Source organism: Aulostomus chinensis, chromosome 19, assembly GCF_037954235.1.
Source record: "Aulostomus chinensis isolate RoL2024-O1b breed Wild chromosome 19, RoL_Achi_v1.0, whole genome shotgun sequence".
NCBI lineage: Eukaryota > Metazoa > Chordata > Actinopteri > Syngnathiformes > Aulostomidae > Aulostomus > Aulostomus chinensis.
This window is the reverse complement of record NC_141338.1, coordinates 20,600,816-20,619,833: the sequence shown is the minus strand read 5'-3', so window position 1 is coordinate 20,619,833 and position 19,018 is coordinate 20,600,816. Positions and strand designations below refer to the sequence as shown.

Below are 19,018 nucleotides of genomic sequence, written 5' to 3'. Positions count from 1 at the left end.
GATGACGGCGTGCTCGGCTCTACCAAGATTCTATTCAACCCCATCCATCCCTCCACTCTCATTTAAGTTGTCCAGCACTTTATTATTTTTCCTGTTTTAGCTACACTTACATTAAGGCCTACTGTTAACTTGAATTTGTCGCGAGGTTAAAGTGTAATTCATTACGTGTGTGTCTGATTTTTGTCTCATCACGTGCAGGTTTCGGCCTGCTAGTTTTATTTTGAAAAATGCGCTCCGGAAGTGTGGAAGTTGACGCTAGGTTGGTTGACGGCACCGTGGTACGTCCAGGTGGTAGTTGCAGGGATCTGGTTGACACACCGGACGGCAAGTGCCACTGTGCTGGGGAGAGACACCCGGGGGCCCGTTGGTGAGGACAGTAGAGCGACCGGAGGCGGGTTTCGTCAGCATGATGGCAGTCCTGGGCAGCGCCGCGCGCCTCGTCCAGTGTGAGTGAGACCGTGTATTTAAATTAGCCCTTGCCGAGCTACGTAGGGACTCGGAAGTATTATCGCGCCGATTCTGGCTGGAACAAACTAGAACTAAGCGCCGCTGCTTCTTCGGCGCAGTTCCAGGTCAGTTCAGGGAGCAGCGGCACGCCGGTGACATTGCCATCTGTGTGCCCGCGTCCAACGTAAAGCTGGAACGAACGTGGAAACACTACTTCCGGTTAGGGGTTTTCACAATAATTGCAGCTCTAAACTGTAGGGGACTTTTTCCTCACATTTACGAGCGTTACAACACCAAAAAAAACTTATTTTGACTTCACAAAGGTTGAAGTCGAGTCCTGTTACTGTGCTGTAAGCGTGGTTCCCCTGAAGTCCCCACATTTCTTCTCTGGTGGCCGTCGAGGTATTTTAATGTGTCTGACTCATGTCAGTGTTTCCGATTCGAAGTAATTACTAACAGCATCGTTTTGACGCATCTCAACGTAAGTTGTGACTGTAAAATATAAATTTTACACACTGGACGCCCGGGTCCCTCTGCCGCAGATAGTAAAGGGCAGTAGAGCCGTAAACACGAGTGTGAGTTAATAGTAAATGAGCAGAATATTTAAACGGAGTTACACAATTCTCAGCGTTGTGAACTTGCATAATCGCAGCAGCCCCCTGCCGGTGCGTCACGGTACTGAAGTTCTGTGTTATGAAAGTGCAGCTGACTAAGGGACTATTTAGTAGTCTGTTGGAGGAAACTTGTTTCCTGCTGCTTTCTCATAGTTTTCTACAGGTTTTTTTTCTCTCACAGCGAGTCTTCAGTCCATCTGTATCTAATATTGCAAAGGTGTGAGTGTTGAGCCCCACTGTGAGCATTGGTAGCTAATGACCCCCCCCCCCCCAATCTAACCCACTTTGGTTATGGGGGGGTGGGGGGGGGGGGGGTGGACAAGAACAGTTCTATCCAGTATTGCGTCCGTGAGCTGGATGAAGGCCTGATTTCACCTGATTTCATCTTCCGGTCCAGTTGCCAGGAGCAGCATCAGCCTGAGCCTGAGGGGACGCTCCACCGCTGCCGCCCTTGCGCAGACCGTGACCCCAGATACCCAGGAAAACAGGTCTCTCTCTCTCTCACTCTCTCACTCTCTCTCATTCCCATGCACACCTTTAACCCAGGATGGATTGACACTGAACTCTGGTGAACACGCTGCTTCTGTGTCAGAAGTAAAAATCCTCCCAGCTTGTAAGAGATTTGATGTAAATATGTGTAGACTTGTTGATGCATGTGACACTTGCGTGGTCACACATGTTCCATCCCCACTGAACCCCCCCCCCCCCCCCCCCCACACACACACACACACACACACACACGCACGCAAGGAGAACCCCAGCTGTCTGGTGGCTTTGACCTCAGAGCCGTCTTGTTGTCAGGAGCAGGTCAATTCCTGCCATGCATGAAAACAAGTGGTTCCTGATCTAGAACCTCTGTGCTTGGGAACCTGATGCTGGCGTTGAGGACCTGCAGGTGGGAAGATTATATCTTATATTTCTGATGAGTTTCCCACTGCAGGCCTGGTTCTAGGGAAAACCTGCAGGCGGTCAGCTGGGCTACACAGCTGACCGCCTGACTGATTTTTCATGTCTTGACACAAGATGACAAGCAAGGAGCCTATCAGTGCTGGTTCCTGAAGGGAGTTGAGGTGATGAGTCACTGAGGGGAATTAGACTCCATGCGCTGCTCCCATCTGACAGTGAACCTCAACCTTATCTTTTACAGAAAGGTTCTACACCAGCAGGCCAACAACACCTGTGACACTGATAAACACTCTGTTGACTCCCCGGTGCAGGAAACCTAAGACTGGCATCCTGATGCTGAACATGGGGGGACCCGAGAAACTGGAGGACGTGCACGACTTCCTGCTGCGCCTCTTCATGGACAAAGACCTGATGAAACTTCCTGTACAGAAGTAGGCACGCTGCACACACATGCACACACACGCATGCACTCATGCACTTAAGTGTGAAAAACAAAGAAAGAAATTCATAGTTATGGGCAGGGCAAGGCCTACGGTGACTGTGACGTACGACATTGGAATGAAGCCTCTGACTTGTTCATGTGGGGTGTTACGGTGGTATGTGTCTCTACAGTAAGCTGGTTCATGTGGGGTGTTACGGTGGTATGTGTCTCTACAGTAAGCTGGTTCATGTGGGGTGTTACGGTCGTATGTGTCTCCACAGTAAGCTGGTTCATGTGGGGTGTTTCGGTCATATGTGTCTCCACAGTAAGCTGGTTCATGTGGTGTGTTATGGTCATATGTGTCTCCACAGTAAGCTGGTTCATGTGGGGTGTTATGGTCATATGTGTCTCCACAGTAAGCTGGTTCATGTGGGGTGTTACGGTCATATGTGTCTCCACAGTAAGCTGGTTCATGTGGGGTGTTATGGTCATATGTGTCTCCACAGTAAGCTGGTTCATGTGGGGTGTTACGGTCATATGTGTCTCCACAGTAAGCTGGTTCATGTGGGGTGTTATGGTCATATGTGTCTCCACAGTAAGCTGGTTCATGTGGGGTGTTACGGTCATATGTGTCTCCACAGTAAGCTGGTTCATGTGGGGTGTTATGGTCATATGTGTCTCCACAGTAAGCTGGTTCATGTGGGGTGTTATGGTCATATGTGTCTCCACAGTAAGCTGGTTCATGTGGGGTGTTACGGTCATATGTGTCTCCACAGTAAGCTGGTTCATGTGGGGTGTTATGGTCATATGTGTCTCCACAGTAAGCTGGTTCATGTGGGGTGTTACGGTCATATGTGTCTCCACAGTAAGCTGGGCCCATTCATCGCCAAGCGCCGCACACCAAAGATTCAGGAGCAGTACAGTAAGATCGGAGGAGGCTCACCCATCAAACACTGGACCTCCATGCAGGGGGAAGGGATGGTCAAGCTGCTGGATGACATGAGCCCTGAGACGGGTGAGAGGACCCACACTGCAGCCCAACAACCTGCCAGTCCCAAAATCATTTTTTTTGAAGAGCTTTCATGAAAAAAAGAGATGAAGGGTTCCTAAGGATCCCTGAGGGTCGTCCCTGGGGGGGTGGTATTTTAAACGTGAGAGATCTGACAGCAGCAGAAATCTGTCCCGCTGCCTCGGATCCTGCCTCTGGAGTTAGACCTGTATTAAAGAGACAGTTTTCTTCTCCTTTAAAAACGTCTCATTTGATGCCAAATCTTCCGTCCATCTCTCTGAATGTCCTCACTGACATCTTGTGAGTTTTCATGTGATTTCTTGGTAATTTACTCAACTGTTGGAAAGATTTTTTTCCCCAAAGCTTTGAAAGAATCATACAAATTTATTTTGTTAAAAAAGATCCTAGATAAATTCACAAAAAACGAATCAGTCAAAAACATCATTTCAAACTAAGTATTTGTTTTTGGGTCTCAGATCACTGATGCTGGATCAGATTTCTTGTGTTTAAATGCGTGTGAATGCAGTCCAGCCTAAACAGGATCGAGTGTGGACCCCTCCTGAGACCACACTCAGGACTGGTCATGGCAAACTCGCTCAGCAGGAGCTGAAAGTGTGTGAGGTGGAGATAGTGACACGGGGAAGGAGCGGCTCCCCCACGCCTTCTACACACCCTTCCTGATAACGTGGGCAGCGTCTGGTCCTCCTCCTCAGTAACTCCTCCCCCATGTGCTTCTCTCATCAGCTCCTCACAAGTTCTACATTGGCTTCCGGTACGTCCACCCACTGACGGAGGAGGCCATCGAGGAGATGGAGAAGGACGGCGTGGAGAGAGCGGTGGCCTTCACGCAGTACCCTCAGTACAGCTGCTCCACCACAGGTGCTGTCACACGCAGGCTGCCTAGAACGAGCGGTTCCACCGCCCGATGTTTGAGCCAACGTCTGCTCATGAGTGCGAACACAGCGATGATCGATCACATCGGTGACGCAGCGCGAGAACCTCCAGGCGTCCAACGTCATCAACAGAGGCAGCAGATAAAAACAGAGCAGCCAGACAGAAGCACACTTTAATTTGAAAAACTGACAAACAAGCAAGAACCACACACACACACACCTGCAAATTTACTAGGAAAAGGGAAAAACATGAAAGGAAGCGAGAGTATGTCAAAAGTATGACTGTTTAGGCCGTTAGCCTCCACCCAAAGTTTCTTGCACCCTGCTGCTCTCAGATAACTCCCCTATACACACACACACACACACACACTTTGGCAACAAGAGCGCCAAGTGTCTCGCTATGCCTCAAACGCTGTTGGTGTCCTTCATCACTCTGACTGTTTGGGTTAAGATCGTTGTTGACGAAATGAACGATGGCCGACATCATGAACGACATCCTGACTACTGACAAATGAAACGTGACGTCACCGAGGACACGCCGCTGACGCTCATTATTCTGCTTTTTTATCCTGTTAACAGGCAGCAGTCTAAACGCCATCTACCGTTACTATAGCAACAGAGGTGACAGGCCAAAAATGCGCTGGAGTGTCATTGACCGTTGGCCGACACACCCTCTGCTGGTGGAGGTTAGACACACACACACACACACACACACACACACACACACACACGATAAGCCAATCAGAGAACCTCTACATTGCAAAACTTGGGAAACTTTGTTGATGGTTTTTCAGAGAAAATCAATCAAACACAGTTGAACAGAGAAGAATAAAGCGCTGGGGGCGGAGAAGTATTGTGATGTCATCATGACAAAGATGAAGCAGGTCACCAGTGATAAAGAAACCTCCTACATGACAGTAATACTTGACCAAAAAAGTGTATTTTGCCTTTTAAGTACTCACTACTAGGAGTGAGGAGGCTCGTCATGCCTCCACCTGTAGGTTGTGACTGTGCTTCATTTGAACAATGAATCATTAAAGTGAATAAAAGCTCTGATCATCATACTGTGTGTGTGTGTGTGTGTGTGTGTGTGTGTGTGTGTGTGTGTGTGTGTGTGTGTGTGTGTGTAGTGCTTTGCAGAACATGTCAGTAACGAGCTGCTGAAGTTCCCAGAGGAGAAGAGGGATGACGTGGTCATTCTGTTCTCAGCACACTCGCTCCCGATGGCTGTGAGTACCATGAAGTACTGCTGAGTACCATGAAGTACTGCTGACTCAAGTATCTCCACGACTGCCTGTGCTAGTACTGGTAGTTGCTGTCATCAGTTCTACTTGTCTCGTGAGCTCTGTGTGGTGGAGGTCTTCCTGGCCCCCGGCCCGTAAAGACTCAGCAGAAAGAACCTGAAAAGTTACAACTAAGAAAGTGTCTGGAGAAGGGCGGAGACTGTCACAAGATACTCAGCGTTGATTGGATAAACTATCTGTCTATCACTCTATTCGAGGCTGAACTCAACCAATCACATCAGAGCACTAAAGCAGAAACCAGAGCCAGAACGTCATCGGTGGTGTTCGTTGCTGTTCTCTCAGAGGAGATCCGCTGTGGTTGAGGTAGCTGATGCTACAGCAGCATGCGTGCTAATCTCCCCAGGAGTCTCGCCATCGGAGAGGACTCCGTGCATGACCTGAGGCTCGATGCCACTAGAAACACACCTCTGAGTAATCAGGTGTCTCAAGACGGCCTCTTAGCGCCGTGATTTGCCTCTGATTACACGCCACCAGCCGGCCTCCTGGTGCCGTGTATCCTCTGGTAGGGCCCATGGAGCCCTCCTCCAAGCAAAGACGCCTAGAAAAGTCCCTCCTGATTCTTTGCTCTTCCTCTCTGACAGCAAAACCCCTCACTTGTTATTTAAAGTCCACCTGTTGTCACGGTGACGGACGATTCTCAGTCAGTTCGTGCGCCATCCTGTTAAACTAACGGTTGTTCGGTCATTGCTAATGCAGCTAATGTTAGCATAGCTCATTTCTTGTTATTGGCCTCTGACCCTCTGAGCAGCGGCACTAGTGGGTTGGGATGTCCCAGGCCCTGCTGTCCCAGGCCCTGATGTCCCAGGCCCTGATGTCCCAGGCCCTGATGTCCCATCTCTGCAACAGAATAACTAATAATAGGGAATAAATAGTTCTGCTTGTTGTTCATATTATGAAAAGTGATTCATATTTTCCCCTTTGATGATGTGTTATTTCACCAGCATAGGGATCTGTCTGTCTGTAGTAGATCTGTAGATCCGTAATAGATCTATAGATCTGTTGTCCTGACGTTGTAATGGTGTTACTGTTGTGTAACCTGCAGGTGGTGAACAGAGGGGACCCGTATCCTCAGGAGGTGGGAGCCACAGTTCAGAGAGTCATGGAGCGGCTGGGACACTGCAACCCCTACAGACTGGTGTGGCAGTCCAGGGTCAGTGCGCGCGCACACACACACACACACACCTACACCTGAGTACTTCTAATCAAGGCTGCCTCAGACTGACATGAACGCTCAGGTGCAGGACAACTTACGCCATCAGTCTCACTCAGAACATCACGTGACGAGACTTGACGTCAGAAAACACTCCAACGTGGAGGTGGACTGTTGATTATGTTTGTTTACTTTGTTGCGAAGAAATGTGCTGCTACTACAATTGATTTTGGCTGACCGCTGATGTCCATCCATGCCAATATTTACTGTATAAAATCAACTTCTTATGATGTCAAATTCTGTCTCTTGTGCACAAAAACTTTGTGATTTTGAAAAAGCAACTTTCCATCCCCAACTCTTGACTCATTAATGGTTTTTAAAAACCCCGCTCTGCTAATACTGATGATGTCATCGCTGTGATGCTCATCGCTTCCTTTTCATGTTGCTCAGTGTTTGTATCCGTAAGCTCAGGATTCTACTCACTTCAGCTGGTGAATGAGAATAATGGCCCTCAGAGGGCGGAGTCACTGCCAACAGGGGCCGCAGGATTGGTTCACTCACCGTGCACCTGAACGTCTCACAACTCTCAGCCATTTGCCCAGGCGAAGTGTTCAGATCAGCCTCAAGCCATGACTTTTCTTTGTTCCCTGTTTCTGAGAAATGTGCTGGGTTCTATAAGCGCTGGACCAGACAGGACGGACGCTGTTTCTCCATGGAGAGAAACCCTCTTATGATGTGTTTCCAAGTCTCTAATTGATTAGTTGCCTCTGTTCTGCTTGTAACTGCTAAACAAACAGACCTCAGCTGCTGTTATGCTGCCTACAACTGTATTGTTCATTTGTAGCCACAAGGTGGCGCCACCTGTCCGTGCATGACTGCAGCCACAGAGCAGGACACTTGAAACTGCTGGGGCCTCACAGTGACCCAGCGAGCAGAATAGTGACCCGGACGCGCTGTCGCTCCTGTCCTCCCAGGAATTACAGTGGCTCTGCTCTTGTGCTTGTGTCTCAGGTGGGGCCCATGCCCTGGCTCGGCCCCCAGACCGATGAGGTGATTAAAGGTCTGTGTGAGCGGGGGAAGAAGAACCTCCTGCTGGTGCCCATCGCCTTCACGTCCGACCACATAGAGACTCTACATGAACTGGACATTGAGTACGGACAAGTGCTGGGGGAGGAGGTGAGGAGGAGGGAGGGAGGAGCGAGCTGCCTTTTCATTGGGTGGGCCAGTGTTGGCACTGCCCAGGTAAAGCGAATCAACATGTGCAAACACACATGCACAAACAAACGACGGCGGTTGTACACATGCAGATCTGAAAGAAGGAGGGAGGTCTCTGACTCTGACCTCAGGAGACTAAGCGAACTTTAACGCATCACCAGAGATTCCTGCTGCGTGATGATGATCACATGACACCGATGCAGAGAGCACGTTACTGGAATACAGGAAGTCCTCACAAGGATGGAAGGAGGAACACACACAGACCCAAAACACACACACCCAAAACACAAACACACACACACATGCTGATGCTATTATTGAATGGGCTGATCCCAGAACAGTAGTGTTACTATGAGTATGTAAAGCAAGCAGCACTTGTCAGGGCGTGTGTGAGAGCACACACACACACACACACACTCACTCAGCTGTTCTTGGTCTCACCCTTCAACCCTTCGCCACCAGCTGGACATCAGTTCAGCTGGCGGCAGAGGAAGTCACATGACCAAGTCAGAGCAGGGCCGCGTCACTACTCACCAGCGCTGTTGTGTACCTCTAATTACTGAAAGCAAAATCCCCCACGGGGCACATAGACACTGTAGCTAATTTTGATCTAGTGGAAATACTATGACTGCAAGTACTACTTATAATATTAATAATGATAATGATAATGATAACAGTAACATATGGTTTAAATACAGGTTTGACTGGAGGGTCTTAGTGTAAATGGACTTAGGTCTTCATTTTGTTCTGAAATTAAATGGAACTCAACAAAGATGGAAGTGACAAACTACACACTCACACTCACACACACTCTCACACACACACACACACACACACACACACACACACAGGTCCAATTTGGTGTCCCCACAGTTAAGAGGAGTTTTACTTTGAAATGAAACCTGCTGTTAAAAATACTTGAAAACTCAGAACTAAATGCTTTTATTTCTTCAAGTCCTCGACTGACAAGATGAAAACACTTTGCTGCCCCCCCCCCCCACACACACACACACACACACACCTGAAATCAGGTGGTTTAGCAACTGCAGATAGTAGCAGGTTAAGTTCCAGCGTCAGATCCATCAGTGAACACCAGACTGGTGGATGTTGATGTTGTTGTTGCTGGAGAGTCTGAAGGAGCCTACAGAGGTGGTGGAGGTCATTAAAGGTCATCAGGGGGAACACAAGAAGCCTGAAGCTTAGTGGTGTGACCTTGAAGTCATGTGACCCTGGTGCAGTTCCTCCATAGACTGTTAGCTAGCTTTTGATGCAGGGAAGCGTGAAGATGCCAACTTCCTGAGCCCATAAATGTCATCTGTCACCCTGAATAGCAGGACAGAACATGACCACTGTTGTAGAATGTTCTGGGGAACCGTCCTAAGGTCGCCGGTGGACGCGTGTCGGTGTGTTGCTGTCATTTCCACCGTCACCGTCGTCTCCCTGTATTCGCTTTTCTAAGAACTACTTTCACTTCCACAAAGGAAAGGGTTTTTGCATGTCATGTCTTCTCTTGTGTCCCATCCTCACTGGAATTTGGATTTGGCAGTAATCCCACCAGTGGTGCTGTTAGGGTGGTGCTAGTCCTGTTAGGGTGGTGCTAGTCCTGTTAGGGTGGTGCTAGTCCTGTTAGGGTGGTGCTATGTTCACCACTCGTCTGTGGCTGAGGGAAGAGGATGTGTGATCATCGTGGGAGTCGGTGGTTTCCTCTTCATTCAGAGTCGTTCGTATCAGCGCGTGAGATTCCTGTTAGTTCCTGACCTGGGGAGCAGTGCCTTCGTCCGCCGTTACTCACCTCAGCTCATATTAAAACCTCGCCACATCCTTTTGATTACACCACCTGGCCCCACCTCCTCGCACGTGAAGAAAAACAGCTGTAAAAAAAAACATTTGGTGAAAATTAGTTTGACTCCTGAAAATGAATATTTGCATCAACCTTTTTTCTCACAAGATACTTAAACATTTTTAAGGTTAGAAAACCCCGATGGAACATGGCGAGTAGCACCCTGGCAGCTGGGCTGAGGGTGTTCTAACTGATGAAAGACCTGCTGCTTCTTCTTCTGTGGTGCTGATATCAGTGATGGTGGTTATTGTGATATGACACGAGTGAGTTTGAAACCGCCGTCTCTGTCCGTCTCTCAACAGTGTGGAGTGGAGAACATCAGGAGAGCAGAGTCGTTGAATGGGAACCCTCTGTTCATGAAGGTGACACGCGCGCACACACACACACACACACACACGTTGAGTTGACTCATCACACACATCGACACAGTTTGTAAACACCAAGTACTGTAACTGTAACACCGTCTTAATTTCATTTGAACACAAAAGTTTGGTGCACGTCTGTACTCACTCATGACACCAGACTCAGTTCAGAGAGAGGAAAAGGTGAAGGAGTAAGAAAAGAGAGAGATGGTGAGGATCATCGAATATGAAAGAGATGGAGGATCTAATGAAGGAGAGGAGATGGAAGGCATGTGGGAGTAATAATAGAGGAGGAGGCCGCAGAAGAAGGGTCTGTGAAGTAAGTGAACTCCAGGCAGGAGATGGTCAATAAATGGATTTCCTCCCTTCCTTCACTCTTCCTCTCCTTCCTTCACTCTCATTCCCTTCTCTCCTCTCTTCCTTCCACCTTCCCTCCATCTTCTCCTCTCTCCCAGCAGCCCACTCTCCCAGCTCTATCAGTTGTGAGTGAGTGTGCAGGGTTTATTAAAGGAAGGGAGCAAATCAATGGGAACCTTTAGAGCTGACTACAGTAGAACTCAGCGGCCCGGCGGGCCAAACCCGCCGCGCTCAGAGACCCTCGCCAAGTCTCAGTGTGTGTGTGTCGAAATCAATAGCCAGAGGATGGTTAGTCGTTAGTTACTGAAAGGTGGTTTCCTTGGTTGTAGTTTCTCACAGAGCTGCAGCTCCTGGAAAATATATAAGATTGTGTATTGATAACTATCAATCTATCGATCGCTCCGACACATTCCTACTGCCAAGGCCAGTTAGTTTTCTAAATTCTCCATCACTTGACTAATTTGCAGTCATTTAAATCGTCCCACCAAACTTGATCGATTGGTACAGTTTAGTGGGTATTGTCATACTGCATCAGCAGCTCCTCCTGTAACGAGGTATAAAATGACGATGTGTCTTGAGAGAAGTGTTTCCCCTGCAGCGTGCAGGGCCGCCCTCGTACACGTCACTCTTACCCTGAATGTCTAAGTCACCAATTGGTGACGGAGGTGGAGGCAGGCAGTTCTGGGGGACCTGGAGAGCAAAGCCAGCTCCAGAAATGTGCAGGAACATGACTTCAGGTTGCCGCACCGTCTTTCACCACACTGGAAGTACAATATGTCCTCATCGTCCTGGAAACAACCTAAAGCCTCACGACCAGCACAAATGGAGGTGGGCCCTTTCTGACAGAGTCTGGGTAAAAAGGTTGAGGGGCAACAGAATCGCGTTTAACTTCAACATGTGCAGTCGAATAGCTCTCATGCTAATGCTTCTGTTTCACTACAGAAGCATTAGCATGTCACCCTTCATGAGTTGATCTTCTATCTTGATGGGAGTTTTACCTGACGACTGATAGCGGTGTCGTTCCTGGACGGTGAATATGAAGCTACAGTCAGCAGCTGGTTGCCTTGCTGAAGTCTGGAAACTGAAGCAGACGATTGTGCTTGTAGCTGCCTCCCTCCAGGCTAGCTGCTCTATGCTATGCTAACATCTCAGTAATGGACACAGGCCAATAATATCAAGCCTCACAAACACACATCACCAAGATGGCTTCCTTTAACACTCACTGCTTCCTTCAGATGATTCATGAGAACTATCTATCCAGGAAGTTTGGATTTGATTTACCTTTTAATATCACAAAGAAGAAAAACGGAGAAGCTAAACAATTTTAGGCATCGGCGACTTCCCTCCCCCAAATCGGGGTGAGGCACTAACGGCCGCAGCGACAAAAGTAATGAGGTGTGAGCAGCTTGAAGACAATGGACTGGGAGGTCACATGCGACGTCGGCGACAAAAAGTGGACATCTAGCTCTGCTAGATATCCAGGACTTGTCGCAGACGTACACGGAGCTGCGGCCAATGAAAGCAGACATGGGAGGTACGGCGAACCCAGACGAAAGGAGCCGCGCATAGCCAACAACAGAGGCATGGATTCTACAAAGGCTTTGCGATGTCCGTGGGCACAGGAGGATCTGGAAGGCTTGGTGGAGCATTGGCCTGAGCACCCCTGCCTTTACGCTGTCCGCGTTTGCCAAGCCACTCCTTCGCCCGCACTCTCTTCCTCTTTTTTTTGTTTTTTTCACAAAATAGTAGCGCACAAACGACCTGGAGGGCTGCGTTCTGCTCAGCGTCCATGTTTACAATGAAAGGGCCGTGCGCTGCGTTCAAGAGTTTCCTGGCCAGCTGGGCAGTCGGCCACGCCTACTGACGGGGAAAATCCTGTAGCGTGAACACTCCCGTCCGCCGACAAGTCTTGTAGTGTGAACAGCAGCCTGATTGAGCGTCGGGTGATGTGACCAGCAGGGAGTGTTGCCAACAAAAAAAGTCGTGTCGTCTGAACAGGGCTTTAGAAATGAGATTTGCTCATCGTTCACTATTCGTTAGCATGCTGAGGCAGAGCAGTTTACATGCCATTAAAAGTCACACAAAGTTTTCAGGCTGCTACCTAAACAGCCAAGCTAACTTTAACATTGGATTAAGCTAGCTTCATAAAACTTTTTGCCTCTGTGATAATTCTTGTAACCCCATCTGACTTGGAGCCCATTGCAACAATGCCACTATTCCCGCCAGGATTGTGGCATTGTTGCAATTTTGTTCTTCCGTGTGTTGCCATGCTCCAGAAGCTTCCATGCTAGCTTGCCTCTGCTAACGTTCAGCTAATATGTCTTTGGCTGTGATAAAGTTAAAAGCATTGCAATTTGAGTTGAACTATAATAACCATCATAACTACGATGTCAATGGTAACCATGGTAACACAGCCAGCACTGAGCGTCTTCCCTGCTGGTCACATGACGGCACCTTGAAACTGTGTGTTCATCAATAAGAGCATCACAGGAAAGCAAGCAAGTGTGCATAGCTGATGACTTGACTCTCTCTTTGACTGTGTTTCACCTGCATGTCATTGGTCCGGTCCAGGCACTGGCAGAACTGGTCCAGTCCCACCTGAAGTCCAACGAGCCATGTTCCCGCCAGCTGACCCTGCGCTGCCCGCTGTGCACCAACCCCACCTGTGGAGAGACCAAGGCCTTCTTCGCTAACCAGAAACTGTCATAGAACACACACACACACACACACACACACACACACACACACACACACACACTCTGATGCCCATCCTGTGAAAAAAAATGCCTTCTTCTTTAATCAAACATTAACACACACTGTCTTTCCAGCAAGTGTCATGAGAAACGTGACACGACGGCTTCTCCAGTTCCATCCTAACGTTGCTTAGTTTGTTGCTCAACCTGCATGTTGGTCAGGAGGCGTTCCACGTCAGCAAGTACATAACTGAGACTTCCAGTCATCCGTTCGTGTGTAGCAGTTCATGGGCTGCATCAGTCTTTGGAAACAAGAAACTACATTTTGTTGCTGTGGGTCTCATCGGTAGATTCGTCCTTCAGTGGATCAGCTCCAACATGTGATAGACTCCTACTGTTCAGTCGTGTCCCCCGTGATGCACCCCAGAGTTCAAATGTGACCCCTGTAAGGTGATGTGATTTTAGATAAAAGTCTAGAAGTGTGAACTCTGCAAGAGCCTCGTATCAAAGCTACGCAAAAAGCCTTGCACTTGTTGTTCCCTTTACCCACATTCCACCAGCTCAGCCCCCCAGACTCCTTCGAACACCCCGTTTCTTTCTCGCTGGTGCTAAACATACAAGGAGATGGTGTATCTGGTACTGCATCAAGCAGAAAAGAGCATAAACGTTTATAACAGTATCATTTTGGACTGAATAGGTTAGCGGCTTGTCTCATAGCCACTTCTACCGCAGGGGAGCGTTCCGCGCTGCAGCACTCCTAGTCTCCCCTCATCTCATTCTTTCTCCTCACCTGAATCTCCTAACCGCATGTATTGGAAACATCAACCTACTGGAACACTGAGATTCTCTCCAACAGGTCATGCTAAGGACGTTAGCATCCCCTTACATCTCCCCCTGGGGTCACAAAAAGGTTTGCTTGCAGAAATCTCCTTTTAGCTTTCTGTCAGACAGAGATTAGGATTAGGGGAACGTCGTGGTTCAGATTAGAGTAGGAACTCTCCCAAGAAGGTCAAAGACTGTCCCAGTGTCCTGGTAGTTGGCTCCCTCTACTGGTGTGGAATGTGAGCTGATGATATAGCGTGTAGAAGAGTACCATGTGGTGTCTAAGATGAGGTGTCACATGTTAACTGCCCCCCCCCCCCCCCATGCTGTCTCCAAACCTTCTTTCTTTCATTTGGACATCAAATATGTTTTCATGTAATTCACGGTGAGGGGCTCCAGTTCTGCCATGATAATGTGCCTTTAACTCTGGCTAACTAGAAACAACTGCACTCGTGCTTCATGTACATTTTACTAGTTAACCAAAACGTCGACAGGGAAAATTCCACCTGAAACCAGAAGCACAGGTTCCTGCTGGGATCTGACGGCGGCTGCTCTGACTCACTCAGCCCACAGCCAAGACTTTACAACTCTGACATCTTAGGAGGAACGACTGCATCATTTTAAACATTGGAATTATTCACACTTTAATGCCACAATTAATAGCAGCAATGAACAACACGTGTCATGTGTTTTTCTCCAAATCTTATCAGCCACCCCCCCCATGGCAGCACCTTGGTAGCATGATGACTTGAGTGTTGCTGGATTTGGTCCTACAAGCCAGACATGAACGGGCGTTGGTGAACTTCTGGTTCACTCGTTTTCAGCTGAGACCCTGAAATCAAGTCAGTGGATGACAGGAGCTTAAGTTCTACCAATGTTCTGGAATGTTCCACACATCCGAGAGTTTATGTGTCTTAATAATGGCTAAACAAGACTGTGAGGTTATTCCAGGTCATCAGGGTGAAATCAAGGCTGAAGCCTGGTGGTGGTGACCTTGAAGTCACGTGACCGTGGTGTAGTTCCTTCGTAGGCTAGTGTTAGCTCAGCTAGCTTAGTACTGCTAACCATTGCGCCATCGTCGGTGTGGTTGATTAGTGTGTGTCGTGTGGTGCGTTGGCCACGGAGCAGATGAGCCTCGTCCCCGCGGCGCTCTGCTGCTTCCATGAATCCTTCTGATCAACACGTTTCTGCTTCCAGTGTCATGCAGCCAGAAATGCACTTTACAACTCAGATAACTTTGTTCTGCACACTTCCACGGGTTTGAAAGAGAGACGTTTGTGTTTTTAGGAAACGCATGACAGTAGGATAAAGCCCACAAGGTTCCTCTCGTGTTTGCATGCAGGGCCGCATCAGCAGGGAAGTTAAAGGACTATTTCTGTGTTTCAGACCAGAGCCGGCAGCTGATCCCAGCATTATCAGGGTTTCAGCTGAAACGTGCGAATCTCGCTGTGGACATCACAAACGATGCCCAAATAAGACAAAGCACGAAGACCCAAAAGCAAACGTTCAGAGCTGCAAAAGTCGGCTTCAGGTCACAGCAGGACTCTGTGCTGAATTCTGGTTGAAGGTTTTCTAACTTATTTTGAGTTGTTTTAAGTTCTGCTGTGCATGTGTTCATCTGAAAGTGCATTGAGATCCGTGAGCATTGTACATAGAGCAGAGACAGTTTTGTTGCAGCTATAGCTTATTTTTTTGTTTGGGTTTATTTATTTGTTCTTGTTTTGTTGTGTTACAGCACACACACACACACACATATACACACACACACACACACACAAACCATTTGTCCCCAAGAACATGTTTTTATATTTGCGAGACATGATTTAAACAGTGTGATAACATAATGATAATGAGAAGTCTTCCTGTAAAATAAATATGAAAAACACACACCTGGGCTCTGGTGTTTGTCACGTCTGCTGTTGGGCAGCTGAAGATTCTGAGAGAGGGAACAGAATTAAGAGCTCTGGAGATGAGAATGCTGTCACCCTCAGACCAGCAAACACCCGACACATCACAGCTGTCACCCTCAGACCAGCAAACACCCGACACATCACAGCTGTCACCCTCAGACCAGCAAACACCCGACACATCACAGCTGTCACCCTCAGACCAGCAAACACCCGACACATCGCAGCTGTCACCCTCAGACCCACGAACACCCGACACATCGCAGCTGTCACCCTCAGACCAGCAAACACCCAACACATCACAGCTGTCACCCTCAGACCAGCAAACACCCGACACATCGCAGCTGTCACCCTCAGACCAGCAAACACCCGACACATCGCAGCTGTCACCCTCAGACCCACAAACACCCGACACATCGCAGCTGTCACCCTCAGACCAGCAAACACCCGACACATCGCAGCTGTCACCCTCAGACCAGCAAACACCCGACACGTCGCAGCTGTCACCCTCAGACCAGCAGACACCCGACACATCACAGCTGTCACCCTCAGACCAGCAAACACCTGACACATGACAGCTGTCACCCTCAGACCAGCAAACACCCGACACATCACAGCTGTCACCCTCAGACCAGCAAATACCCGACACATCACAGCTGTCACCCTCAGACCAGCAAACACCCGACACATCACAGCTGTCACCCTCAGACCAGCAAACATCCGACACATCACAGCTGTCACCCTCAGACCAGCAAATACCCGACACATCACAGCTGTCACCCTCAGACCAGCAAACACCCGACACATCACAGCTGTCACCCTCAGACCAGCAAACACCTGACAGATGACAGCTGTCACCCTCAGACCAGCAAACACCCGACAGATGACAGCTGTCACCCTCAAATCGCAAACACCCGACAGATCACAGCTTTCACCCTCAGACCAGCAAACACCCGAAACATCGCAGCTGTCACCCTCAGACCCACGAACACCCGACACGTCGCAGCTGTCACCCTCAGACCCACGAACACCCGACACGTCGCAGCTGTCACCCTCAGACCAGCAGACACCCGACTTATCACAGCTGTCACCCTCAGACCAGCAAACACCCGACACGTCGCAGCTGTCACCCTCAGACCAGCAGACACCCGACTTATCACAGCCGTCACCCTCTGACCAGCAAACACCCGACACGTCGCAGCTGTCACCCTCAGACCAGCAGACACCCGACACATCACAGCTGTCACCCTCAGACAAGCAAACACCCGACTTATCGCAGCTGTCACCCTCAGACCAGCAAACACCCGACACACAACTGTCTGCACACGTGTCGTAAAGTATAGCAACAAAGAATTTTTCAGGGTAACCAGCCCTTTGATGTTTTCACCAGATTTGACCGGAGATTCCGACCTGCTTCATGTGGCAGAGCCTGGTCTTTATATCCCAGAAACGCTATGTGAAGGCATCAAGCATGAGTATGTTGCCCTGAACATTCAACATCAGGGTAACAACACCCATGATGTCAATAACCATGAAGGTGGCCCACCCAACACCACCCTTTCCCTGTCAACAGAAGGGCCCGCTGGTGTGGCGGAGAGGAGCCCCTCTTCCTGTGGACCTGTAAATTATGAGGTAAACTGGCAAACTTCCAGTAAAAAAATGGTGAGTGTCATTGTCTCCACCAGATGGTTGATAATGTACATGGTCAGAACCTCCCTCAGACCTGGGATGACGGGTTACTGCGAAGACTGAGAGGTTACAGTGGTGAGGAGGTGGCCATGATTGATGTTTGACCACGGATCAGGAGGCTGTAGCCAGTGGAGTCACATGGTCAGATCTTTGATGAGTCCGATGGAATAAACATCAGGACACTGCGATGTCTTCACCTCATGCACGGCAGCACTGTGTGTTCTCTAGCACCACCTAGTGGATGCAGTCCTGGTATTCGCTCACTGTGACGTGCCGGGGCTCGTGGCTCGGCGCTGCTACCTGATGGTGGCTGATTGGGGCCGTGTGGAGGGCTGACACGTGAGGAACTAGATCGTATCACTCGGCCATGTTTGTCCAGCCTCTCTACCTTCTCTTCGATCATGTCTGTCACTCTTCCTCCTCCTGTGCCGCTTCTGTCCATCCCTGTCACCTCTCTGTCTCCTCTCTCCTTTTGTCTCCTTTGGTCTTTCCCATCTGTTTCTCTCCATTTTCTCCTCTGATAATTCTCCTTTCTTCTCTCCCTCTTATCTTTTCCAATCTCCTTCTAAACCCCCTCCCCCTCTCCCAATCTTTTCTTCATCTTCCAACCCTGAAGCCCCCCTGCCCTCCGCACCTTTCCATTCATTCCTATCACACCCCCCCTCCTCTTTTTTCCTCCAGCAGTCCCCTGCGGTGTTGCAATCACCTCTGCTGCTGTTGATTAAGCTGAGAGAGATTGGCTGTCCACGACCCAATAACCCCCGAGGGCGTCTGCTGCCCCCCCCCCCCCCCGCCAGCTACAGTCTCTCCTTTCATTTCATTTAGCTCTTTTTCCTCTCTTCACTTGCTTTGTGCTTGTGTCCTCCTTACTTTCTCTTCTATTCATTTTCCTCTCTTCTTTTCTATTTCAACTTGTCTCCTCGCCTCATCATCTCTTCTCCTTTATCCAAATCTTTTCGGAGGTCACTCTCCTTCGTTTTTGGACTTCTCCTTTCCTCACATCTGACCTCTGCTTCTTCTTTCCTGTCCTCTTATGTCTCCTCCAGGGGCAGCCTGGCATACCAGGCGTTTTCCCTGTGGGCCGAGGTTTGGGCTCACAGTTCCGACACAATTTACGTTTTTGACCGGCACATAAACCCAGTTGATCAGCAGCCAGACTGACACTGGGTTGGCCCGATCACGTGGTTAAACACCAAGTAACCACAGCTCTTGACATGCTGGTCTGCAGCCGATTGGTTATTTTATCTTTGAATCAACCGCCTACCCTGATGCTGCGTCTGAAATTCCGTATTTCCCTCCAATTGAGTATGCAGAAACAGCGAGTGAGATTTTTAGTGTGTCCAAATCATGAGTATGTTCTCCGTAGTATGAGCTACCAACAGACAGCCC

The 19,018-nt window shown here is 49.0% G+C and overlaps 1 protein-coding gene across 1 annotated transcript; it reads left to right on the top strand.

Annotated features, from left to right (window-relative positions):
• The first annotated feature begins 263 nt into the window (after nt 1–263).
• Nucleotides 264–15,920, top strand: fech (ferrochelatase). The gene is made up of 11 exons (XM_086187712.1): nt 264–446; nt 1,459–1,549; nt 2,279–2,398; nt 3,255–3,403; nt 4,142–4,276; nt 4,870–4,976; nt 5,421–5,519; nt 6,637–6,744; nt 7,756–7,920; nt 10,102–10,161; nt 13,090–15,920. The coding sequence occupies exons 1-11, from the start codon at nt 407–409 to the stop codon at nt 13,225–13,227; spliced, it is 1,212 nt and encodes a 403-aa protein (XP_086043838.1). The 5' UTR covers nt 264–406; the 3' UTR covers nt 13,228–15,920.
• Nucleotides 15,921–19,018: the final 3,098 nt, after the last annotated feature.

Coding starts and splice junctions, on each gene's coding strand:
- fech (XM_086187712.1), top strand. CDS start 407: ATGATGGCAGTCCTGGGCAGCGCCGCGCGCCTCGTCCAGT. Junction 7,921..10,101: donor GACAAGTGCTGGGGGAGGAG/GTGAGGAGGAGG, acceptor GTCTCTCAACAG/TGTGGAGTGGAGAACATCAG. Junction 10,162..13,089: donor GGAACCCTCTGTTCATGAAG/GTGACACGCGCG, acceptor GGTCCGGTCCAG/GCACTGGCAGAACTGGTCCA.